Source organism: Vigna umbellata, chromosome 5 (assembly GCF_029865625.1).
Source record: "Vigna umbellata cultivar VRB3 chromosome 5, Vumbellata_1.0, whole genome shotgun sequence".
Lineage (NCBI taxonomy): Eukaryota > Viridiplantae > Streptophyta > Magnoliopsida > Fabales > Fabaceae > Vigna > Vigna umbellata.
Window position 1 is genome coordinate 69,006,827 of NC_142169.1, and position 26,933 is coordinate 69,033,759.

The 26,933-nt window shown below is 31.6% G+C and overlaps 4 protein-coding genes, 1 non-coding gene and 1 pseudogene across 8 annotated transcripts; 2 read left to right on the forward strand and 4 right to left on the reverse strand.

Annotated features, from left to right (window-relative positions):
- Window positions 1-732: 732 nt before the first annotated feature.
- LOC124831613 (uncharacterized) lies at window positions 733-3,896 on the reverse strand. Of its 3 annotated transcripts, none has more exons than XM_047305658.2 (4): window positions 3,716-3,896; window positions 2,982-3,417; window positions 2,561-2,851; window positions 733-1,152 (listed from the first exon to the last, which is right to left on the reverse strand). In XM_047305658.2, the coding sequence occupies exons 2-4, from the start codon at window positions 3,369-3,371 to the stop codon at window positions 943-945; spliced, it is 891 nt and encodes a 296-aa protein (XP_047161614.2). In that variant the 5' UTR covers window positions 3,372-3,417; window positions 3,716-3,896; the 3' UTR covers window positions 733-942. The 3 variants fall into 3 exon arrangements, with proteins under 3 accessions (XP_047161614.2, XP_047161617.2, XP_047161615.2); XM_047305661.2 differs by having other exon boundaries at window positions 3,711-3,896; XM_047305659.2 differs by lacking the exon at window positions 3,716-3,896 and adding an exon at window positions 3,558-3,702.
- Window positions 3,897-5,370: 1,474 nt separating this feature from the next.
- LOC124831611 (oxidoreductase, zinc-binding dehydrogenase family protein) lies at window positions 5,371-8,120 on the reverse strand. Of its 2 annotated transcripts, XM_047305657.2 has the most exons (6): window positions 7,810-8,120; window positions 7,561-7,740; window positions 7,308-7,389; window positions 7,019-7,126; window positions 6,753-6,911; window positions 5,371-5,769 (listed from the first exon to the last, which is right to left on the reverse strand). In XM_047305657.2, the coding sequence occupies exons 1-6, from the start codon at window positions 8,059-8,061 to the stop codon at window positions 5,573-5,575; spliced, it is 978 nt and encodes a 325-aa protein (XP_047161613.1). In that variant the 5' UTR covers window positions 8,062-8,120; the 3' UTR covers window positions 5,371-5,572. The 2 variants fall into 2 exon arrangements, with proteins under 2 accessions (XP_047161613.1, XP_087947966.1); XM_088091840.1 differs by lacking the exons at window positions 7,308-7,389; window positions 7,561-7,740; window positions 7,810-8,120 and having other exon boundaries at window positions 5,371-5,464; window positions 5,556-5,769; window positions 7,019-7,145.
- A 2,238-nt stretch (window positions 8,121-10,358) lies between these two features.
- On the reverse strand, window positions 10,359-10,440 carry LOC124831626 (small nucleolar RNA R38). The gene has a single exon (XR_007028286.1). It is a non-coding gene; the product is annotated as a small nucleolar RNA R38 (small nucleolar RNA).
- Window positions 10,441-10,679: 239 nt separating this feature from the next.
- LOC124831614 (large ribosomal subunit protein uL24z pseudogene) lies at window positions 10,680-11,339 on the reverse strand (annotated as a pseudogene).
- Window positions 11,340-11,792: 453 nt separating this feature from the next.
- Window positions 11,793-13,728, forward strand: LOC124831623 (endonuclease 1). Its single transcript, XM_047305675.2, has 9 exons — window positions 11,793-11,956; window positions 12,069-12,249; window positions 12,377-12,484; window positions 12,606-12,661; window positions 12,745-12,828; window positions 12,916-13,011; window positions 13,114-13,178; window positions 13,270-13,343; window positions 13,471-13,728. Exons 1-9 carry the CDS (start codon window positions 11,816-11,818, stop codon window positions 13,608-13,610), a joined length of 945 nt encoding a protein of 314 aa, XP_047161631.1. The 5' UTR covers window positions 11,793-11,815; the 3' UTR covers window positions 13,611-13,728.
- A 3,599-nt stretch (window positions 13,729-17,327) lies between these two features.
- Window positions 17,328-23,118, forward strand: LOC124831610 (external alternative NAD(P)H-ubiquinone oxidoreductase B2, mitochondrial-like). The gene is made up of 10 exons (XM_047305656.2): window positions 17,328-17,589; window positions 18,210-18,462; window positions 19,841-20,047; window positions 20,258-20,508; window positions 20,985-21,207; window positions 21,349-21,453; window positions 21,739-22,011; window positions 22,105-22,226; window positions 22,357-22,476; window positions 22,577-23,118. Exons 1-10 carry the CDS (start codon window positions 17,498-17,500, stop codon window positions 22,662-22,664), a joined length of 1,734 nt encoding a protein of 577 aa, XP_047161612.1. The 5' UTR covers window positions 17,328-17,497; the 3' UTR covers window positions 22,665-23,118.
- The last annotated feature ends 3,815 nt before the right edge of the window (window positions 23,119-26,933 follow it).

The following is a 26,933-nucleotide window of genomic DNA, read 5'->3' on the forward strand; positions in this document are numbered from 1 at the left end:
AAATTGATTGCGAGAAGAAAAATAATGCAACGCAACAGAAGTCTCCGCAACAAAGTTTCCTTTGACCAAAAATTGCATCTTTTCCAAGAATCTTGACCATCAAGGAAACCAAACAGTGGGAGAGCGTTGACTGTAAAATTATCTGAGATTAAAGAAGAAAGCTCCCAGAAAGGCCTTTTTGCCTTTATATTATAGGGTAGGGAGCTTTCACTAAAGTAGCCAAGCAGAAAGTAAGTAACTTTCTCTAATAGCATGCCATCAGGGTATCTCATGTTTCATCACAGGAGCTTTGTACGCCACTGTTGGTCCAAGTTCTTACTTATGTGCCTAAGAGGAGAGTAGCTATGACAGAGAGCGTGTCAAAAAAACATCTTAGAGAGTGTCTTTCTAAGATTTCTCCATCATGATTGATCAATATCTGTTAGGGATTCAGGCATTTAAAACGGGTGGGTCCTCCACATTGATATCTAAGTGGGGCCTGATGGAAAACTTGAACTTGTGCAACGCTATTGAGGACTATTGTTAAAATTATATTAAGAGGGAGGTCATGCAAAAAACATAGCATGAAACACTGAGGAATCAAATCAATGTGACTAAGTCAAAATAATTCAAGTTTCAGTTAATGTATTGATCAGCTATTCCCTCGATCCAGACCATGAAAGTGTCTCTGATTGTAACACGGTAATCAGAAACAAATATCATCTTGAGCAAATGGCCCTCCGGTGCGAATAATGATAATAAAAACGAAATCTCTTTTACTATGGCTGGGAAATTACAACTAAAAAGAAAACATTACACAGGTGGTGGACGGGCAGCCTTGTACAGTAAACTAACATTAAAAAATAACAAATCCACTTGGCATCAATGTTTTCATGTTTCTAGCGCCACAGTGAAGAACTCTTAAATACATCTCTGTAGCCTGATTTTTTTAGCTTATAATACTTAGTCATTTTTCTTGTTTTGTCTAAGCATTTTCTCAACTTCTCCGCTATATGGTGCAGGATGATAAGCATACTGTTGCAGAACAGAAAAGATAACCATCTCTACACATACCAAAATATTCTGCATAGCTTCCTCAATGTGCTCCACATCTAACCGCAAATGACGAGATTGAATGACGCCAAATTTTGCTAAAAGATCCAGCACCATTCCCTGCACGTGGCAAAGAGAGTTCATTATTATAAAAAAACAGCCCTAGATAATGATGCAATAATATATGAAGGATAATACACAAATATAAGGCTAGAAAAAGAATTGAAGATAAATGGATGGATCAAGCAAATTGAAGCACAAAAGGTTGTAAATGGAATGGAATGACCCATCAGTAGGGGAATTCTTCATAATCTAAATGATGTGATACAGAGCAATGAACAACAAAATCTAAAAATAATTCATCATTCAAAATAGAATTTAAAGAGAATTAATTTCTAACGAAGTTTCAAATTTTAAATAATGTGGAAAAATGTTAGTCTTTAGTTTAGATTTGACGTAAGTAGCAAACAACCTCTGTCGTATTGTATCATTGATTTCAGAATTGTGTTCTTTCCCAATAAATACAAGGACGAATATGGGATGGTTTTCCCATTTATAACAAAAACTTAATGTTGATTTTCTCTAATTCCTAATTTGCACATTTTAGACTAGGGCTATAATTATTAGTTTATTATACAGATCTGTACATGAGCAAGGACGACTCTGGGCTAACACTCAGAAGGTCTTGAAGACTTATTAAAGAGATTTACTAATTGGATCCCGGGGCCATCACAATTGTCATCAGAGTTTAGACCATGGAAATTGACCATATCAGTGAATGACTTGGCTTCTTCACCGGCAAAGTATTTACATAAAACACACCTCAAACAACAAACACAATATAAACCCAAGCTTAATAAAATCCAACCTGATAAAGAGTTTTATAGCAACAATCAAACTGACTACCCACTAAGTAAGATCAGTTACATGGATCAAAACCCACCACAATGTTCAGTTGTAAATCGTGCCTATAGTTTTTCTTAGTGCTCTTCTAGTGACTGGGTTACCTTTTCATTTGGTCTACCCTCCTCACGTAGGCTTCTATAAGTTTTCACATGCCTGAACCACCAAAGGTTCTGCCATGTTTTCTACAATACTTGCTACTTCCATATTTTCTCAATTCATTTATCCCTAAAACTGTTTTGCCAACATACTCATTTTTGCTACATTGAATTTTTCTCTTGATGGCTACACCAAAATAAATAAATAATAAGCAAAATCGTTTTATAGAAAAAAAAATTATAATAAAGAGAAAAGGCTTGAGAATCACTAACTAGCCTAATTATTTGTATCGATTCTATATGTAAACACAGGTTTTTAGTTTTTAGTTTTTTTTTTCATGTAAAGAAAAGACCATACCAACCATCATTATAAGTTCAGCAAGTTTTGCAGTTCAAAAATTGTAGTATCTATATTCCTCTAACAGGGAGGGGTCTGCGACTCTCTGCTGCTATTTTTGGGTCGAGATCTTCTTTAGGTGGTCATTTAACTCAGCTTATGTTATGACTATAAAGGGTAAGGAGTTTACCTGCCAAAAGCAGAAGAAAACAATTCCTTTGATACACAAGAATTTCGCTAGAGGCGTGTGTGGTGCCAGTTCTTTAGCAAACACATGGTAAAAGACCACCAGAGAATACAAGGCTAACGACACAGATATGTTGAGGATGACGGTGAATGTCCAGCTCAACCAAGTTGGATACAGCCCAAGTAACTGCAATGCTATCATCAGAATGGAACATACTGGACGGATAACAACAAATTGCCATGTCCAAGATTTTAGAAGCTTCAAATTACGGTAGTCCAGGTGAACAGTACGAGGCTGCAAAAGATCAATTTACAGAATTATGAATACCATGACATCATTAACGTCATACACAAAATGTAAATTTCTTGTGAGAAGAAAAAATCCATTCTCCCCAAAAGTTTAGCATAGTTATAAGTAGCCACACCTGAAAAAGTGTCATGGGAAAAGAGTGGTGAATTTCCCTGCCTTTAATTTCATCGGGCACAATGTTTCCACTCATTGATATGTTCAAGTAACTATACATCAAAGCCAAAAACTTGGCAATGACCAAAGCTTCATAACATTCTTTGACTGACTCCAAAAAGGTGAAAAACTCTTTGCTTCCTCTAATATCCAAGAGACCCACAAAGGAGACAGTTGCATAAAGGGGAGCCATGAGAATGATGATGATAATAGCCTTTTGCTCTTTTGGATTCTTCCAATAGAAGAGATGCTGAGACAATAACTGCGATGTGAAATGCATGGAAAGCATAACACAAAACGCGGATCCCAGCACGGTAATCTGTGCGGGATTGAGCGTGCTTAGATCTATCATTTTTCACAACACTCTGTCTGAGATGAAAGCCTAATAATTTCAGAACCTGCAAAAGGAAATTTGGAAAACTAAAGGATCAAGCAATACCCTCAAAGAGAAAACTAAAATTAAATTAAATTCATAATAATAAAAGGTCACTGTAATTCGCAGTAAGACCAAAACATGTTTGCTTCATATAATAACAACCTAGTTCCTCTCGAAATTCACATAAACAAGGACCACTTCGCTTTCGAAAAGACGAGTTTCAGGTTCGGCGAACAACTAAAGCAAACTTGAATTATGAAAAAAATCCAAAGGGAATAATAGAAAGAAGTTGAAAACAGAAAGCACGAAAAACACCTTACTTAACGCGATTCAACAAATGGCATCTGAGGCGATGAAAGGAAGGGTTTACGATAGTATAAAGAAATTATTGAGACACGTGGCAGAAATTATCATATTGTTTATTGTATTGTGTCACAGTGTGTCAGCCATGGCGTGCGTTTATTAGTTCTTAGGGCGATTCGTCGTCAAACTGGACGAAGGCACCAGAAATTCAATTTGAATACGACATTAGGAAATTTAAACATTTTGAGTTTCTATTAGGATTTCCTTTTCTTTCTTTGATTTCTGTGTCAAATTTTATTCAACTATTACTTACAGTAGATTATATTCATAACAGTACTCAAGCAAGAATAAATTATCAAGTGATAAACTAAGGAGTAATATGATTACTTACAGTAGATTATATTCATAACAGTACTCAAGCAAGAATAAATTATCAAGTGATAAACTAAGGAGTAATATGACATTGCTTAAAAAGATCTAATACACTAGAAATTATCAAAGCTTATTTCCGTTTATCTATTATTTATTTTTCTTAGTAAGCTATTGAAAGCGTTAATTGGATAATCTAACGATTCAATCCAATCTATAGATTGAGTTTCTTTATTAGATTAAATTTAACTCACCAACTTCTTACAAAATGGTAATAAATTGAATTTAAAAAAATTCCACCAAAATCATTAAATAATATTAGTATTAATACTTAATTAATTTTATTTTGTTAACTATAGATATATTTTTAGAATATTAAATAAGACAGTGTGTTTTAAAAGAATAAAAAAATTGAAATTATAATTTTTACAAAGAAATATTTAAGTTTGTAGTCCAGTTGGCAATCCGATCATGTGTAAATTAGGTTGGATTGAACTGAATAAAAAGAAATGCAAAAAGTAAGCTAATCTGGAAATTTTCATTATATAGAGAGTGATGAATGTGTTCCACCCCCTCCCATCTATACACTTTGTTATTGAGCAGTTTGGGTGTGGTGGAAAACTGGTATGAAATGGAATGTTACGAATGCTCTGAAATATGTCCACACATGCTGGAGCGAAGAGTATGTATGAAGCTGGAGTTTTAATTCGGACTGTGATGGAAGGCTGAAAAGCTTCCAGATTGCGAAGTAGCATGACTCCTATAAACACATACAATGTATAATCACATGGAATTACTCTTTTTTCTTCTTTAAGCTTACCAAATGCATTTGGTTTGGCAGACATTTGTGGAGTGAAACATGCAGGGATTAACTTCAAAGTATTTGAAACGCTCCACGTAACAAAATGAGCTTATACACGATAGACATTCTTGGGAGTATATTTAATCTTTGATCTACTACGGGTTTCTCTTACAATTACTGGAGTGACCTATTTCTTTTATTCATTAGTCGCGCAGACGATGTGGCCAATGGGTAAAATTTTCTTTCTATCGCATCACTTGTTTGATCATTGAGATGAAAATACAATCTGCTAGAAAACGGATATATGGGTCTGTGCATTGCAAATCTATCGTAGTCTTCTGATTTCTGTGTATTGTAATAAACTGGTTTAATACTTGTCTCAATTGACACAATCCAAAAGAAGTATTCCAGCCTGATTAGTGCAAATTATTTTTAGATTTGAAAACCAATATATATTACTTGAAAAGTTAAAAGTATTCAGTTTTACAAGAAACAGTCCGATGCAACAATGTGTCTTTTAACAACACGTTTCTTGTTACATCAATTGATACACACATACGGTAGGATTCTTGAAATGAACCAGCTATATCAATTCCTGCTTTAACAACAAAGCACAACATTATTAGAAACCTGAGATCATCACAAAAAAGTCTAAACACAGAATTCAAATATATAACATGAACTACATTATTTATGACAACGATCATGGCACAAGCAATATCTTCCCAATATGCTTGCTGCTTTCCATAAGCCGATGAGCATCAACAGCCTCCGCAAGAGGGAAAGATTTGTAGACCACAGGCTTAACCTTTCCTTCGGCAATGGCAGGCCAAACGTTCTTCTCCACTTCGCTAATAATCGCGGCTTTATTTTCGAGACTTCTATTACGCAAGCCAGCCGCTACAATGCATCCACCATATGAGATGCACAAATATAAAATTACCAAGTTAGATCGTATCACTCCACACAAAAGAGTCCACGTTCAAATAATGAAAAAGTTTGCTGTCCAAGCGTATGTTTCTGTTATAACATAGGAGAAAGGCTAACGTAGGTTCACAAAAGTAACACCTTTATAAGTTTTCCATTTGACGCATGAGTCCTAATGAGTTTCCAAACATAGCTTAATGCTTCGACATACAAAACTCATTTTCAAGAAAATAAAGAGGTAAAATTCAAAAGGGGTGCGCCTATTCTTGGTACACGTAACTATAAATAGAAAGTAACCGCATTCATATAAACAAGTCAAAGATTAAAAACTTGAAGAAGCTCCTACACAGAAATGTAGAACAATATATAGTAGTAAGAATGCACGAGAAGCACAAACAGAAATTGTAAGAAGTCTCATTGGAAAATTAAGAAAGTTAACACTATTTTCATTTCCTCATTACCCCACTACCCAAAATTTAGAATTTCATAAACTGATTTGCACTTTTGTAATTATTCAGACACTGTTATGTTGGGATCTTTCTAAGAGGATAGATTAGAGAAATTCACCACCAATGAGACGTCGGTTGTCATACAAGAGATATGACATCATCTTCAATCCAAAACCATAATGTTGTGTTGGGGATCTTTTTTCCTTGTTTGTTACTCAACTTTCTCTTTTCCACTCAATGTAAGTCTTTTAACTCGTATTTGGATTCTAAAACCGTTGAAATCCTTCTAGGGAGATAAACTAGAGATTCACTACCAATGAAATATGAGTAGTCATACAAGATATCATAACACCACCTCTAACCCAAAACCCTAAAATTATGAGTTACTCAATGTCATATGAAACTTTCAATTCATAATTGATTCTTAACATGATATTCCTACACAAACAAATGTTTACATTAAAAACTAAATTTGAGCAATATAATATATTCCCAAGTTTGCAATACCTTGTACTGTGAGACGCTTAGCAAGTAAAGGGCGGAGATTTGCTTCAGTAGTAACCCCACCCTGTAAGCCAATAATAAAAAGCCTTCCATCCAAATTCAAGCTATCAAGATTTCTTTGATAGTAGGATGCTCCCATACAATCAAGAATGACATCAACACCTGCCACCACACACAATTACACTGTTACACCATGCTTCTCTACAGAACAAAAATCATAAACATTAGAGGTACGACTACATAAAATATTAAACGCCAAGAAATACTACCTTGTCCACCAGTTTCCTCCTTTACCCTCTCAACAAAGTCTTCTGTTTTGTAATTAATAGCCACATCAGCCCCAATACTCTTACAAAAAGCTAGCTTCTCCTCACTCCCTGTCAAGCAATATCCAATCTAGATTAATATTTCGGGAAACACTGCTTGGAATTTAAATAAACCAGAACGAGCAGTTTCACTAAACAATATATCGGACAGACAGCTAATCTTCAGTTCTCCATATTTTGAATACATTGGAAAGTGACTATTGTTGAATAACAGGATAAATCAGTACCGAACCTGCAGTAACAAATACTCTTGCCCCTCGATACTTAGCTATCTGAATTGCAAATGTACCAATCCCACTAGAACCACCATGAACCTGAGAGTGAGATAGAATAGATTAAAGTTAACATAACATAACTCTTAATAAGGTAGCAAAGTAGGGTCATCATACATTTTCTAGGTAAGATCCAGTGAAAATCCTTGAGCGGTCAGGGTGATATAATGAAGATAATAATAGTAATATAGAATTTAGGGTATGATGAAATACCAACAGGGTTTCCCCTTGAGATAAACGACTCGTCATGAAAATAGTAGACCACACAGTGCATGCGACCTCAGGAAAACTAGCTGCATCCGTGACGGAAACACCTGGTGGAATCGGAAGCACTTGCCCGGCGGGAACAGCAACTTTCTCGGCATAACCTCCCCCGCCGAGAAGAGCACATACCTGTGAATTAATAATTTTTAGTAACAGTGAAACGGTAAATATTGGAAAAGGGAATTAGGTTAAGAATACCTGATCGCCGATTTTCCACTTGGAAACGTTTTTACCGATAGATAGGACTGTTCCGGAACATTCGAGACCCAGGTAGGGACTGGCACCCTTAGGGGGAGGGTGGAAGCCCTTCCTCTGGAGGGTATCGGCTCTGTTAAGGGCAGTAGCGTGGACTCCGATGAGAACCTCGTCCTCTTGGAGTTGGGGATCTTCAACTTCTTGAAGCTGCAGCACTTCAGGACCCCCCGGACTCGTTATCACTATAGCCTTCATCTTCTTCCCTTCCCTCTCTTCACGCTTTTTAGACCCCACCCTCTCTACTTCCTTATTCACGATTTATACTACATGATACAGGAAGTAATTACATTTAATATTGGCAAAAAATTATCATCCTGTATTCCCTCATACAGTAACATCTACTAATTGTAGCATTCTTTTCCCACCAAAAGTTTAAAATCTACATTCTTAAATATTTAAATCCCTAACCAAAATTCTATTAAAAGTTGAGTATATAGATAAGCTGAGAGATCATAATATGCCTTCGTCAAAATAGACTTAATATATATTTAATTGGATAATGGTAAATGTTGGTTATTGAATATTTTATAATAAAGATTAGGTTTAATCATATCGTACATTCCTTTTTGTGCAGGTTTTTCTTAAATGGATCTTTGTTTTCTAAATAGTCTCAATTAGGTCTCTTGTTATGTAAAATTGATAAATTTTGGACCTCACCGTTAATTTAATTGGACGACGGTAAATCTCATGTAAATAAAACAAATCCAATATTTTTTAACGCAATCCAGTCAAATTAACGACAAGATCTAAATTGATTCAATTTTACATAATAAGAGACCTAATTGAGACCATTTAAAATACAAGGACCCATTTGAGAAAAACCTGCACAAATAAAAAAGTCCGAGATAATTAAACCTAAAGATTATTCAACTTCTTAGGTGTTACCAATAAATGACGACATGCCTCTATAGTAAGGGTCCATGTCAAGAAAAATTATATTCAGTTGGAGAGAACTGCAAAAATTCCCTACACAATTTCAATTGTAGTATAAATTATAATAGTTTCACCTCTTATTTACTATTTAATTTATTTCTTATAATATTTATTTACGTGAACTCCATGGACTATGAATATTCTGCCCCGAAATCTTATTATTACAGTACCAATATGAACAATTTGACTTTTACTCATAGTTTTATGTCAGGGGCAAAAATGAGTGAAAACTAGAAGACCACTACTTACCAAATGTGTAAGTAAAATTACAAGAAATATATGCACCGAACATTCAATACTCATTCACACAAAATATCAATATTTATTAATTCATACAGACTTATGAACATTCACCTTCACTTTAGTATAACTTTACAAATGCATTTCCAAATATGGGTCAACAAACTAAAAATATACATTTCATGCCACAGCAATCCTTTCCTTCTGAAATAGGGAAAAAAAAAGTTTGCAAGTTGGTAGGATAGTAATTATGCTAATCCTCCAAACCGAAGCAAATAGTTTAAAAAGACAAGTGATAAAAAATTGATTGAAATTAAATGGTTTAATCTGAAAATACATATACTCTTCTATTAAACAATTTCAAAAGCATTTAAGTATAGATGTCAGTGAAATTTGTTCATAAATTATTAACAAGACGTAAAGTCGTATATCCAAAAAATGCAAATTAAAAATATAATCCATTAAAAAAGCACTTATATCAGACAATAACAAAATTACTAATTGCTTAGCTACATTAAAAATTGAGGTGTGACAGCATCGCACCACTTTGAATGATTTGAAAAACAAAAGTTCGCAATTGACAATTTGGACAGTCACAAAGCATTTGCCTTTACACACTTTAGCAGGCCTTATGACATATCGGAGCCTGTTACAAGGAGTTTCAAACCCTCTATGACTGGAACACAGAAAAATAATTAATACCACAAAAATATGAGAAGTTGATCACTTCACTCAGCTTTCATGTGATCAAATCAAGTACTACATAGGAAACTTAATACGAGTGAAAAGGGAACGCATCTCAAACAGGTTCAAGAATCTTCATTAAGTTTTGCAACTTCCAGTAAGTCTTGACAGAATTTATTTATTTTAACAAAAATAATTAACTAAAAATGAGAAGCAATGATTCTCCATAATATTACCGTCTTCATATCAGTTAAAACTAAAATCTAAAGCTAAGGTAGATATAGCAACGACAATTGTCAAAAGCAGTGAACTAATAGAGAAATGAATCATACCTCATCGCCTAATACAGCATACAAACAAAACTTCAACCCAAATAGCCCATCATACAAGATTCACTAAAACTAAGAGGTATGACCACCCAATGTGTGTTGACACGACTTCCCAATATCCAGTCCCATAACAATAAGGTTTAATTTCATAAAGAAATGACAAGTTCCCAGCAAATATTGACGGAACATAATCATCATTCATTGTTTCATAAGCAGAAGTGCAAACCTTAGTTCATACAAAGGTCAGATTCATCAAAGCCCACTACCCAAATTGCTATTGCTATAACAAAACATTTACCCGAACAGTGCTGGTCAGATAACAAATTTTCAGCACCTGCTACCTCAGACAGGGATAACTGTAAAATTAAGGATCTCATCATCCACAGCACCGTATAAAACTCAAATAAAACAACAAATACAAATCACAAAAACATTTTGAAGCAAAATGTGCCCATCATCCCTGTACAAATCACAACGCCAGAGACGTTAACCATTGCACATTCTAACTACACTAACAACACAGCTGCGCAATAGAGAGTTTCGTGATATAACTAAGTGTTTACAACAGGCATGTTAAAATTCAGAGTAGTATAAAAGGGAAATGCAAGCAAAAATAACAGACCGATAGAAAGGGGCAACAAGTATTAAGCGCGTAGAAAATAAAAGGATAAAATATGGTTTGATTAACATAAAACAAAAACTTTCAAAAAGGATAATGAATATTTAAGATAGAGAAACGCTACAAAACACTGGTTTATATGATAAAGAGATTAATCAACGGTTTGCATGATGTCTTCGGGAGCGAACTTGGTGCCCTTCTCCTTATCAGCGGCGGCGCGACCCTTCGCCTTGCGATCGAGAATGGCCTTGCGATCTTTGTCCAGTTTCAGCTTCGTCACCACAACCTTGGAAGGGTGGATTCCTACGTTGACAGTTGAACCATTAACCTTCTCGCGAGTGATGCGCTCGATGTGGATGACCCACTTGCGACGGTACACCTGAGTCACCTTCCCCTCGCGTCCCTTGTACGTTCCACGAACCACCTGCACTTCATCCTCTTTCCTCACCGGAATCGAGCGCACGTTGTACTTGGACCGGAGCTCCGCTGAGAGAGGAGCGCTCATCAGCACCCGCCGCACGCTAGACGGCGCAGTGAAGTGAGCCTTCCGGCTCTTGCGGCGGCTGCTCGATACTCTTGGGTTGAACTTCATCGTCTCTAGCTCTCTCTATCTCTCTCTCTCACACACCCTCTTGCCGCGGCTTCTTAGGGTTTCTCTGTCGATCTCCTATATATTGAATGTACATATATGGGTTGGCCTAGGGTTTTAATTCTTTCAAGTGGGTTACGGGGCCTTTCTATTTTACCATGGACCCAGGGCTTATTAAGTTCCTGCACCCCCTCACTCGTGAAAAAGACTAAAATACCCTTTATATATGCATCACATTATGGTATTGTATTCTACGAATAAAAACTTACGTATGTATAACGCAAATGTAAATTAATAATAAAAAGCAATGCAGTGTGCTATAAGCAAAATAACTCAAAACTCTCTTTATATAACACCCCACCTTGCTTGTACTATAGAATTCAACTTGGACATACTTTTAAGATAGATATTGGAATCTTGCACTCAATCAAAACCGTGCCATGTGTTACGTGTTCCTTCAACACAATCATATGCATCTCTACATATATATATAGATGTAATGTTCTATCATGAATAAAGCAAAGCTTGTGAAGTCAGTGAGAATTTAGTGAAGAGATGATGGGTAGACATAGAAGTTTGTGGGTGTCTCTTGTTTCATTTGGATTTGTCTTGTTCTTTAGCTCAACTTTCATTGGAGTGCCTAGTGCCCTTGGCTGGAGCAAAGAGGGTCATGTCATGACATGCCAAATTGCACAGGTAAAATTCAATTTCAATCTGTTAAACAACAATTAATGCATTTCACTTGGCCAACACCACAACACAATACGTACCAATTCATCATCAGAAGCATTTGGTTTTTGATATATAGGCACTTTTAGAGCCCGAGGCATCAGAAGCAGTGAACCGTTTGCTACCTGACTATGTGAAAGGCAACTTATCAGCCCTTTGCGTATGGCCTGACCAAATTAGACACGGCTACAAATATAGGTGGACAAGTCCTCTTCATTTCATTGACACACCGGATAATGCTTGTTCCTTTCAGTATTCAAGTAAAGTTAAACATTGCTTATACGTGTGTGTATATATATATATATATATATATGCTAATTCTTCTTATTATATGTTCTCATTAAACCTTTGAATTATGCTATAATTTATTGTTGTTTGTTATCATAGGAGACTGCCATGATTCCCATGGTGTGGAGGATATGTGTGTTGCTGGTGCTGTCAAAAATTTCACTTCCCAACTCAAGCAATACAGAGAGGGGACATCTGATCAACGATGTAAGGAGTCAAATTTGAAAACAAAAAAAAAAAAAAACTCTTCACCTGTACTTTTTTTCTTAATGTTTGTATGTTCTCCTTGATGGTTTCGTTCAATGCCTTTAGATTTTGTATCTTACAGATAATATGACGGAGGCGTTGTTGTTCTTGTCACATTTCATGGGAGACATTCATCAGGTATGTGACAAGCTTTTCAAAGTCTTGTGAAGTTTCTTACATACTTTCCTTTTAACAAAGCTTTTGGGAACTTGTCTTTTAAGCCAATGCACGTTGGATTCACCACTGACGAAGGAGGAAACACGATAGAACTACGCTGGTTCAGGCATAAATCTAATCTGCACCATGTATGTTGTAACTTCAACTTCTCCATCATATATCTATTCACAGATTACTTGTATGCATTAAAGTATTAATTTGTTGTCTATAATTAGGTGTGGGACAGAGAAATTATCCTCAGTGCACTAGCAGACTATTATGATAAGGATGTGAGCCTCCTTTTCCAAGACATTCAGAGGAACTACACATATGTAAGACTAAATTTGTCAGACATCCTTCCTAGTATTTATTAAAAACTTGAATTCTTTGATTGATTTCAAATGAAAACAAAATAATTTGTGTGCTGTGTACAGGGAATCTGGGTAGATGATATTTCATCTTGGAAACATTGTAATGATATCTCTCAGTGTGTAAACGAGTGAGTTCTCTCTCTATCACCTTCAGCTTCCACTTTCTCTTTTCCTCTGGCTGTTAATGTTCACATTCCTCACTCTTTTGGAATCGTATAGTTGGGCCAAAGAAAGCATACAAATTGCTTGCAAATGGGGTTACGAAGGTGTTAAACCTGGAACAACTCTGGCAGGTAACCCATTTCACCAACCATGTAGTCAACCAGTTATTTAAGGAAATAGTTCATGAAACTGCAAGCAAACTCATTAGAAGGTTAAAGGATTTTGTGGGATGACTTTTTGTTTGTGATTTTTTTGTAGATTATTACTTCGACTCAAGGATGCCATTTGTCATGAAACGAATTGCTCAAGGTGGAATTCGATTAGCCATGGTTTTAAATAAGGTGTTTGCTGCCTCTGAAGAAGGATTTACGTACAACAACAACAACGTAGGAAGATAGACTCATTCATATATAAGTTGTTTAAACTTTGTTACTGGAATTGTCGTCTATAACTTAGTTTGTTCAGAATTTATTTAATTTTATATAAATATATATACAATTCTATTATTGTTGTTCACTAATTTTTTAGTAAGTTGTTTTTAGTTTAAAAAAATAATAATAATTTAGAAAATATAAATATTTTCATAGAAAAATGAAATTGGCAAACAAGTCTACTTAAAAATAATTTTAAATTAATAAACTATGAATAAATAATTAAGAGAAATAATAACAATAAATATGTATTTTCCTTATTAAAATCATATTAAACACAAATTAGAGACACATTAGAATTATTTTATAAGAGTTATATATATATATATATATATATATATATATATATATATATATATATATATATATATATATATATCGGGTTTTAATAGACAAAAATATCCTTATATATCATGAATTATAGCTTTTAAAAAACTAAAAAAAAAGAAACTCTCAAACCCTTACTCACGTCCCTCGTTTCTCTCAACCCTTCATCTTTCATCTCTCATTCCAACCTTTTCTCTGTCATCCCTACTCTAAGCCCCAGTTGATCTCTTCAATTTCACCATCTTCACTAATCTCTCTAATTTCATCATCTACATACGTTGAATCATCATCTCTAAAAAAAACCCTGCAGTTATATACGACAAAAATTATAAAATGAGAACTCATTATAAAATCATTTTTTTTGTAAGAAATTGTTTAACAACTTAGTGTTTCTTATTTTTTTCCATGCCAATTACCAAATCTTTTGATGTCATTATGCTTGTGAAAATTAGATAAAATTATATAAGACAAAAGTTATAAAATAAAAATTCATTATAAAATCATTTTTTGTAAGAAATTGTTTAACAACGAGTATTTTTTATTTTTTTTCAGGTCAATAACCAATTCCTTTATGCTTGTGTGAAAATTGGATAAAATTAGATAAGACAAAAATTATAAAATGAAAACTCATTATAAAATCATTTTATTGTAAGATTATTTAACAGCTAATGTTTGTGATTTTTTTCAGTTTTGAGAATGAAAATTATTAAAATACCTTTAACCTTAAAACTTAGAATCATGATATATAAGGGTATATTTTTGTCTACTAAAATCCGGTACACATTGTTACAACTTAGCAAAATATATATATATATATATATATTGGGTTGTTAATGTAAATTATTAGTGCATGAATGCTACTAATAAAAATGATTATTGTGGTTAATATATAATAAATTGTTATTATACGTTAAACTGTCAGTCAATATATATTGTGAATTTATGAAAAGACAAATATATCTAGAGAAATTAAAAGTCATCTTATTTTATGCATGAGTTCCATTACCCTTATTGCACATATAAATTTTATTTTGCTCACATCATCAAGGTGATCATAGTAAACAAGAAAAAAAAAGAGTAAACACACAAACAAAGATAAATGAATAAACTAATTTTACCAAAGAACACATACAATTTGCTTATAAAAACAAATAACGAAACACGAATAAAATGTGTTGAAACAACTTGTTCATCCAAACTACCAAAAACCAAGATTAATTCATAAGACATCTATAGCCAATAAAAACCTACTAAACTAAGGACCTCTTGTCACTCTTTATAACATACCCCAAATTTCTCAACTTGAGACTAATGTAAGGATAATCTCCAATACGAAATTTCTATATTAATACATACACAATATACATAATCAATATAAGAACTTCTCATACCACCTATCATCCACATTCATAATCATATCACAATTTATAATCGTTTTCAATTTCAAATAAACAAATATCTAAATTATTTAAAACCACTCATTAAACATAAAAACTACACAAATTGTACAACAGAGAACGCTTAGCACAAGGTATGACACTCAGCGTAAAAGCTCTTACACTTTTGCTCACTCAATTCTAGAAATCTCTTGCTTAGCAAATTAATTAATAAATTTGCTTCATACTTACAATGATAATTGATGTTTAGTGATATTCTACCACTGCTCAACTCCAAACCATTAACACTTTGGTCTCTTTAGTGATCGTATGAGCCTTTAAGCCTTATCAGAAACCTATGATTTAATAATATACAATTATTTTAAATATAAACTCAAATAACAAACAATGTTATAATATGATGTATAAAATATCACTACAAATAAGATCAACCCAAATTATAAATTTAAAAGAATTTAAAGTTAATAGATTTATTTTATTTTATAAAATGCTATGGATGGAAAAGTTTAACATATTTATTAGTTGAAATTAATTTTAAATTTTTTCTATTAATATTATTTTCTATTAACAACTTTAAAACAATTTTAAATAAAATTCAATATAAAATATAAATTTAAATAAATGTAATATTGTTAAAAATATTTAATAAAATATTTGCATAGTATTTATATACAAATTAAAACTGATTTCAATTTAAATAATAATAAAATTGTTTAAATTAAAAAAAATTAAGAAAAAATATAAAATAAAATGACCAATTCGATATTAAGAAAATGACACGTGTACGTAACATCATGACATTGTCTCGTTATTACATTGTTACATGACCTGATATCAAAACATGTAAAAATTTTTTATTTAAAATATTTAAAAAATAAAAAAAATCAAATAAACTACAAAGTAACATGTAACACATATGTAATATTAGAAAGTATTAACATGAAAAGCTTAATTGCATTAAATTTTTGAAAATAAAAATTATATTAAAACATAAAATAAATGGACCTAACTAATATTTTTTAAAGATCAAATAAATAATGGTAACGATATAAATTTACACAAATTATAATAATACTTGACACAGTATTTGATTATCTAATATTTGTTAATAAAATATTTCACATATCTTAATAATATATATTTTTTAATTTATTTATATTGATGGTTGTTTCAAGTGTATTATCGAACTAAAATAGAAAAATAATTTCCTTGTGTAAAATATGATAATCTTTTTTGCAATATTAGTGAGAAAGAAGACCTATATGCCTCTGTATTAACCCCAAAATTATATGATTTATTAACTATTATCTGCCTTTTGTTTGGTCAGTGTGGAGATTCTACCCGCGACATTAAACAAAGTAGTCTTTCTTCTGGAAATTAGAAATAAATAACAATTTTGGTCAATAGTTATTCTCCAATTTTATAGCTTTTGCCGCCTCCATTTATTAAGGACAGTTTGGTTAACAGATTTTAGGTCAAACACTGCACTCGTCTCAACCACATTTTAGGTCACTTCCTCGATGCGAATATGCTATCTTCCTTCTTCCTAACCTAACGTCTAGAATCCTAAAACTGTGTATAATATTATTTAATATCTAAATACCAAGATTTTAATATTTCAATATATATATATATATATATATATATATATTTAATTATTATTATATACATTAAGAACTATATATATTAATCATTATTATATTGAGTACAAATAAGTAAATAATTCTAACTAATATTTTATGTACTTAATTTTTTTTATTTTCATTATCAAACATTCAATAAACATGGAATGATCAGATCTGTCTCCAGTTTAATAGGCGGATCTGAAGGGCAGCTCCACCAAACCAAGTTTCTCATTAGTACGGACGCGTCAAATTCTTTTTCTCTATTAAAGAAATAAAATAAACACGGAATCGTGATTTGCATTCGCGCTGTCTAAACTTGGCCGCCAAGTCAAAGAAAAGGGCAAATCTGACAAATCGCTGCATAAACGTATGAAACCGTCATGACACCTTGTAGCCCTAAAAACGCATTTCCGTTTTCTTGGCTCTAGTCTTCCATTCTCTCTGACTCCTTCTCTCTTTCTTTCCCGCATTTTTGGACACGCATTTCTTGTTGCGAAAAAAAAAAATGTCTAGCGTCTCTTTCTTGCAGCGTCTCTCTGGCGCTTTCCGTGAAAACCAGTCGCGTTTTAAGCTTGTGCTGATTTGCACCGCCGTAAGGTATACAATGATACCATTTAACTTCTTTATTAATCTTGTGTTTCGCTATTATTTTTTTCATCATGGACTTAAAATAGAATTGTGTTCCTCAGTTAGTAACTGTTGTGTTGTGATCGTGCTACTTTCATACTATCATTTCTTTACAGCGAATTTCATACTTTCCTTTTGTTTCAAGAACTGAAGAGGCTAGATCCCTGCATTGCAGTAAATATGAAACATATTTTTCGATATTGAAATGTCAGAAACATTAACTGTTCACTTTTACTAGTTGAATCTTCCGAGGCAACTCTGTTCTACTCTAGCAATTTTACAGGATTCGTTCGGATTAATTTACAAGTTGAATGTAAACCGTAATATATATAGATCCATCATTTAGGATGAACATACATATATATATATATATATATATATATATATATATATATATATATATATATATATATATATATATATATATATATATATATATATATATATATATATATATATGTATGTATGTATATATATATATATATATATATATATATGTATGTATGTATATATATATATATATATATATATATATATATATGTATGTATGTATATATGTATATAATCATTGATGTGAATGGTTGATGCAGTGGTGGTGGTCTCTTGGCTTATGGTGAGAGTGTTGCACCTGAGGAGATAATTACCGAGAAGAAAAAAGTGGTGGTTCTAGGAACTGGCTGGGCAGCCACAAGTTTCTTGAAGAATCTGAACAATCCTAAATACGAGGTTCAAGTAGTTTCCCCGCGGAACTACTTTGCTTTCACTCCTTTGCTGCCTAGCGTTACCTGCGGCACCGTTGAAGCACGCAGCATTGTTGAACCCATCCGCAATATTTTTAAGAAGGTGATGATTTAAAAGACCATGACATTTTATTTACTGTTTCGTCTTAGTTTTTTTCAGAAATAATAACTCGAAATTATGTGTTAATGTATCTCTCTTTTATTCAAACCCACTATTAAAAACAAAAACCCACTTATCAAATATAATAGTATTTTAGTTTAAAGCGTTTTTTCGGAAAACGTGTCAAAGTATATTTTTATTTCTTTTTTAAATTAGATTTATTATATACGTTTTAATAAATTTTAAACTATTATAAATAAAGTATAAGTAAATTACCAAGTAGTATTCTTGCAGCTGCATGTTTATATGTTTTACTTATACGCGGTACAAAAAGTAGTAATAGTGTGCATTTTTTTTTTCTAGCTTACATTTTTCAATTGTTTGTATTTTTTATCCTTGATTTTTTCTTTTATCTTTTTCTAAATTTTTCATGATAAATAAAATTAGGTCAAATTGATAAGAATAAAATGATTTAATGATATTCTATTTAAGATATTATTATTAATTATTTAATTTATGATAGATGTGAGTATTTATAATTGAATGAAATATTTAAAACTTTTATATTTTTTATTAAGTTCTGTAATTTATTTATTTTTATTAATTGATTTTTATTGATATAAAACAATTAACGGTAAAAGGATTGTCCCAATATCAGTACTATTAATAAGATCATTTTTGTTATTCAAGACAAATAAAACATCATATTTTTTTAATAGATGGAAAAAATAAGTAATAATAAGATAAAATAACAATTATTTTAATTAATTAATAGAAAGATTAATCAATAAAATTTTAATTAAAAATATAATAATTTAATAATAAATAAAGACATATATAAAAAAATTAATTGATACTTATTTAAAAATATTTAAATTTGAATCTTAATATATTTAAACTCTTAAAAAGTGATATTTTGACAAATGCTCATTGGCAATAGTAAAGCCAATTTTCAATGATTTTCAAGTTTTCTTTATATGTAACAGGGACAAAGGTCAAACAGTTCAAATATTATAATTTTTAAATAAAAAAATAATTTTTTTATTAGTGATATATAGAGTTTTCTCTTTCAAAATCTGCAAGTGTCATGAAACTGGTGTCTGGTTGCATAACTTGATTGTATGGTTCACCTTCATTGTTGTCCGGAGAATACCATTCCTCTCTAATCGGTTTCTGTTGTGTACACTAACCAGTGTAGTTCATAATGAACTCCACGACGATGTTAGTTTTTCACAAGTTACTGTTAGGAGATGCGGATTCTGGTAACTGGATTTCCAGTTAATCAATTTTCTTTCTATCGTGTTTTTAACTAGCTTTATAGAAGATTCTTGAGACCAGGGCCACAACCAACTATGGCTTTTTCTTGTTTTCTTTTGATCAGAAAAAGGTGGATGTACAATTCAGTGAAGCCGAATGTTTCAAGATTGATGCAGAAAATAAGAAAATTTACTGTCGATCAAGTTTGAACAATAATTTGAATGGAAAAGAAGAATTCGTGGTGGATTATGACTACTTAATAATCGGCGTGGGCGCTAATGTAAACACATTCAATACTCCAGGAGTTATGGAGAATTGCCATTTTTTGAAGGTAACTTCATTTTTTTTATTACTTCTATCATATTTTATACTATACAGCATTTTAAGAAAAAATTAATAAGTTAATAAAAAATAGTCAGGTGAAAGAGGGAAGGAATCAAATCCATTGTTGTTATCATGCACGGTTACTAAAGCGTTCACTGCATTCTGTGTGTTTTTTTTAATGGTTTTGGATTTGAATATCTTATTTATATGAGTGCAGGAAGTTGAAGATGCTCAAAAGATTAGAAGAACAGTTATTGACTGCTTCGAGAGAGCAAATTTGCCCGATGTAAGTGAAGATGAGAAGAAGAGAATTCTGCATTTTGCTATTGTTGGAGGTGGACCAACTGGAGTGGAGTTTGCAGCCTCACTTCATGATTTTGTCAATGAGGATTTGGTCCGTTTATATCCCGGGATAAAAGATTTGGTTAAAATTACTCTTCTGGAGGCGGCAGATCATATTTTGGGCATGTAAGGATGTGCTATTAATCGTTTTTTTGCTTATTATTTCTGATACACTGTCTAGTCATAGAGGTTGCTATTTTTGTGTGTAGGCATTCAAAAGTATTACATGGTTTTTAGCCGCGCATATTTGATGGCTTTGTTTTGTTGAAAGCTTTCTGCACAATTTAGCTGCTCAAAACCATTATTTCATGGTTCAGCAAATGAGGAGTAATGGATTGAAAGTTTTAGCTGTTGGAATTGGACCATGCATTGACGTTTATAACCAAACTAAACACACATTTTCTTACTGTCTCACGTGCACATGGTATTATGGTAAATAGCGTAGTAATTTTGAAGCTCAAGACACGTGTACAAGTCTACACATATAACCAATCTACATACAGCATATAAATGCTACTTATACTTATGTGGAAGGAGTATTAATGTCTGAATCTTGACATTTAGTTTTTAACACTTGATATGTTCCATTGCTATTCTCATAGGTTTGACAAGAGAATCACTGCTTTTGCTGAAGACAAGTTTCGAAGAGATGGGATTGATGTGAAAACAGGATCCATGGTTGTTAAGGTATCTGAGAAAGAAATTTCCACCAAAGAACTGAAAAGTGGAGGAGAGATTAAAACAATACCGTATGGAATGGCTGTCTGGTCAACTGGTATCGGTACTCGTCCATTTATTAAAGATTTTATGACTCAAATCGGCCAGGTGTGTTATTGAGAAATTGGACATTGTATCCGTGCTAATTCATAGTTCCGAGTCATGTTTCTTTTGTAGTTTGAATCTATCATTCAGTATAGACAATTTGCAATCATTTGCCCTCAGCTCAGCATTATCTCTTGTGAACAGGCCAGTAGGCGTGCTCTAGCTACCGACGAATGGTTGAGAGTTGAAGGGTGCAACAATGTCTATGCGCTCGGTGATTGTGCTACGATAAACCAGCGAAAAGTCATGGTAATTAATACAAACACACTATTTTTTCCATCACATATTTTATTAAGTTGCTTCCTAGGGTCTGCGTGGGCGTTTTTGCGCGTGACATTGTTATCCATTGACATTTGGAGCATAAAAAATGCAATTTTTTTAACCTTATTTTTGCAGTTTCTGTGCTCTGTTTGTTGTTGTAAATTATATTTTCTATGAAATAAAAACAAATTGCACTTTTTGCTTAATCAGCAGTTACTCAGTTATTCATGTGTTACCTGTCTGTTAAACATGATTTTATTATGGCCATTTCAGGATGATATTACGGCGATCTTTAAGAAGGCTGACAAAGACAATTCAGGAACACTGACGGTTAAAGAATTTCAAGAGGCCATGAAAGACATCAGTGAAAGATACCCTCAGGTTGAGCTATATCTGAAGAATAAACAGATGCGCAACATTGCTGATTTATTGAAGGATGTCAAGGGGGATGATAAAAAGGAATCAATTGAATTGAATATCGAAGAACTTACAACAGCACTTTCCAAAGTGGATTCTCAAATGAAATTTCTTCCTGCTACAGCCCAGGTTCATGTCTTATATTTGCTTGCGGTATTTACAACACTATAAATTGCATGCTTCTCAGTGATACGTCATTAAACTTGTGAAAGTTCACGACAGGTTGCATCTCAGCAAGGCACTTACCTAGCCACATGTTTTAACCGCATGGAAGAATGTGAAAAAAGTCCAGAAGGTCCTCTCAGGTTCAGGGGAGAAGGTCGCCATCGGTTCAAACCCTTTAGGTACAATACATGATCAAACTAACTCCCAAGCTCACACCGTTTGCACAATTATGTTTACATTGATTCAGATGTCAATGTTTTCCATTTATCAATATTTTACTCACTAGCACGTTGTCCTTTCCTACCCAAGGTACAAGCATTTGGGTCAATTCGCTCCTTTGGGAGGAGAGAAGACAGCAGCCCAGCTTCCTGGAGATTGGGTTTCAATTGGTCATAGCAGTCAATGGCTGTGGTATTCTGTCTATGCAAGGTACTGTGCTCCTTTACCATTTTGATATTCACGAAAGTTGCCTCAATTTTGGGACATTATTATTTGCAAATTATTTAGATTCAATCAATCCTTTGAACAGCAAGCAAGTAAGCTGGCGCACAAAAGCATTGGTAGTTTCAGACTGGACAAGACGTTTTATTTTTGGAAGGGACTCAAGTAGCATATGAGGGAACTCATTACTTTCAGAGTCTTGCATTGGCAACGTGGCGGAGCTCGTTGATCATGAATTTCATTTACTGAAATTTGTTTTCAATTCCATTAATTCTTTGAGTAAGTAAGAAGATTCACTCACTGCTGAACTCGAACAGCTCAGATACGCTCACCATTTGGAAACTCAAGGTTGAATACTCCCCTGTTTTTGGTATCATAGTCGTTGCATTAGTTGGTTTCCGAATTTTGCTGATGAAGTTTCTTTTGAGAGATATCTTAGGTGCTGTTCTTCCAATACTCAATCTTTCCAGTTTTCATAATTAACATTGTTCCTTTTCCATTTATCCAATTTGGTAGCGAATTGCTGGCAACTTGGTTGAAATTTTGGTACTTGGCAAATTATGTAAGTGTGATTTTTATTACATCTGACAGAAGTTTCCTTTTAGAAAAAATTTAAAACATGTCCATATATTCATTTTTTCCCCAAACTTATGGTGTCACAGTAATTGTGTGAAAATATAATTTTCCTTGACAAATTGTTGAAGGTTTCTGCTTTGTATTGTCAATTTTCGAATAGAGTCATTTAGTGTAGACAGTATTTAAGAAGATGCAAACAGGGTTAATTAAGTTTTCACTCATGATTATATTTGATTATTTTTAACTTAGTTTTATTAAAATTATTTATTTAACATCAATTTTTGTGATTTTAACTTATTTTTCGTTATTTAATTTTTTATTATTTTATTTGTTTGCTTTTTATATTTCAAGATGTATAAAATTTTGTAACTAATATAAAATGATATTGTTATTAATGCAAAAAGTGATAATATTATTTTTATTAATAGTATGCACAATAATAAGGTTAAGTTTTTTATGATTTATGTGTCGTTGTTTAATAATGATCAATAAATTATTATTGGTATGATTATTGATGTATCTAACTACGAGGGTTAATTTATGCAATATGTTTTAAATTAAAACAATAAAAATTATTTGCTATTTTATGTTAATTATAATATTATTTTATTTTAATTACAACTTTTTTAACCCAAAAACAATTAGGTTAGATTATAAGTAAAAATAATAATTCTAACATCTAATATTCCGAAAAATTAAGATACACAAACTTAACTAACATATATAAAAGTTTTAAATATTTAATAGAATTTTTTTAATAAACACTTTGAATGTAGCTATGGAAGCACATGTTCTTCGACATAATTCTATTAAATTAATTTAGTTTATTAAAATACATTTTTATCTATTATCTTGATGAAATTATTTACAAATTTCATAAATTATACTTTTAAATCTTTTTATTTTCATCTTTTATTCTTAACAAAAACCATTACACAATTATTTTTCTGTCTCTTCAAATCTCTCATTTAAAGTAAAAACAGATTGATTATACATATATATGACGTGTGTCTTTTATTTATATAAGTTTGAGTTTTCTATAATTTGTAAAATAATAATAATGAATTTAGAATATATCTCTACAAGCTTTATCCTCCAATTCAAACCATTTAGTTGAAATAAGATGTGCATATACAATGGAATGGATTTAATGTCTATGTAACAAAAGTTATACTACCAACCACTAAAATAATATGGTAAGCATAATTAGTAAAGTAGTTACTGAAAACTAATAATAAACTATCGTATACGATAATTTACGATTGAGTAATAATATAAGAAGGATTTACAGTGTACATACTACTTCCTCTAATGAAATTGAGATTATATTTTCAAATCGTATTTTCAATTATTAAGATATAAATTAATTGTAATTATAATTAGTATTTATAAACCACGCATTTTACAAAAAATTATAATTTAATCTCTAAAACTATTTCATTTTTACAAGTTATTAAATTAAAATATAACCAATAAATATATATATATTTAAATTATTTATGTTTGAATAATTAAAATTAAAAAAGAGTTTATGGACTAATTTAAACCCTGTATCTTCATCTTTTAATTTTACTAACATGTATGTAATTATTATTGTTAAATGACAAATTTAACTTAAGTGACAGGAATCAGAAAAAAAAACTTGTATTAGTTCTTTGTTCATAAAGAATGTTTTTATGATTTTACATGTAATCGATGACTAATGTCTGTCTTTTATTCTATTATTATTATTTAAGATTTTGAAAAGGAATATTAAGAAATATACTTTAAATTTGAATCAATTTCATTTAACATTAATAAGATTTATATTTTTTTATATATTGTAAATTATGTTTATTTTTAATTAATGTGAGAATTTCAACTGATAAAGAATAAATTGAAGATTTGTATAGGAAAACAATGTTTTGGGGAAATGGTGGGTGAATGGTGACTTGTCTAAGTCAATAAAACAGAAAAGAGAACAAACCCTAAAAAGAAAGAGAGAAATTTGATTTGGTCAACCGTAAAATCGAAGCTTTTTATTGGTCAGCCCATAAGAAAATTCTGAAACGCATGAGCGTGACCCATTGGTCTTCGGGCCTTGTTGCCAGAATTTGCTTAATTCCTTCGTCATTGAAAAAAAATCTCTAATAACTTTTTGATAATTTTTTAATGATACCTTATGATTAATTTGTTTTAAATATATAAATCAATAAAATAATTACATATTATAAAAAAAATTGTTAAAATATAATAGTCTTTTATATTTTTTGTTCAAATATTTTGTGCAGTTTAAATTTTAATATATTTGTATATTTTTCATATCTTGCTATCAAGTCATCTCTAATTAAATTTTAAAATAATAAAAACCTAGAAAGTATCACGTACATTAAAAATGTAACAAATTTATCACATCGAAAAATGATAAAATAATTTGATAGGTTTTATGTTTTAAACAATGTAAACAAACAACAAATATCGCTAGGATAAGCTCTAATCATAATTATGATAACATGTTAGAAGTGGACTTTAAGCCTAACTCAATCCCACAAAACCGATTTGTAGGATGAGGTTTGCATCCACTTATAAACTATGAATTGGTCTTATCTCTAGTCGATGTGCCCTTCCAACACTGTATAATATGTTTTATTATACACACTGCTTGTGTAATGGCAAAACTTCTATTTTATTAAAATATTATAATAAGTAAAATAAAAATAACAAATTTATAAACTCTAAAACATAATTAGCCTTTTTATAAAAATTGAAGTGAAAAGAACAACGTTCACAAAGTTTTTTCTAAATATAAACCTAAAATTAATTAAAAATAATTTATTAAAATTAAATAAGAGTAATGCAATTCAGGTTGAAATAAACTTAAATTTTAGAAATTTATTAATAATTTTGTTTAAATTTTATTTTATTAGTTTGAGTTTAGTAATAATTAATTTAATTTTATTACCGATAAAATAGAATGAGTAATTTTGTTATTTTATTTTTTTGATATTTTTTTTTGTCAATTTTTATTTTTTGTATTTAGTTCAATGTTTTATTTTTATATATTTAAAAGTTATCAAAGTTTAATGAAAATCACAGTAAATTGAAGAATCAAATTATTTATCTGAGTGATTTTTTTTAACAATTCATATCCTTTCGAGTTATCATGGATGCACTGGTCCTCTGTTCACTGTTTTAATCAACCACTTTCCATACAATGATGACCTGAATCCGGTACCACATTTATGAGCTCAATTCACCAGGTAATTTGTAATAATTTAATTACTTTAATGGTGAGATTTTAAACTAAAAATGGCTGTTACCACCATATGCATGCTTAGTATTTAATCTTGCTGTAATCAACTATCTATTAACAAGCACACACTCCTCCCTGTAGATAACACTATTCGGCGCATTATGAGAGGTAATCAAAGGTTTGGCAAACCGTCTTATTCAAATTTCCAACTAATAATAACTGTATGATATTTGGGTTATGCAGGATCCATGCATCATCCACAGAGACACATCATTTTCTGGTAGTATAAGTTTTAATATCAAGCACTGCAACTGGTCCATAACCATTAATTATCATCTACATAAGTCAAACTGCTGAATAGGCATATGTGTCTACACTTATGTTCTACTCACACAGTAAATATTTCTCCGTTCTGATTCATGGAAATCATGATTACTTCATGCCTGCATAGTCAGAAATTTACCAGGCAAGTGGTTAAATGAACAAAAACTGGAAAAAATATAAATTTTCTGTGCCAATAATCAGGCGTTAGAAGTGAAGGGTGTTTAAATTTGAAAAAAGCATTAGGGTGTTTCTGGGAGATGAAAGATACAATTTTTCTAAGTGAATTGTATAAGGGTTGATGTCAAAGTGATTA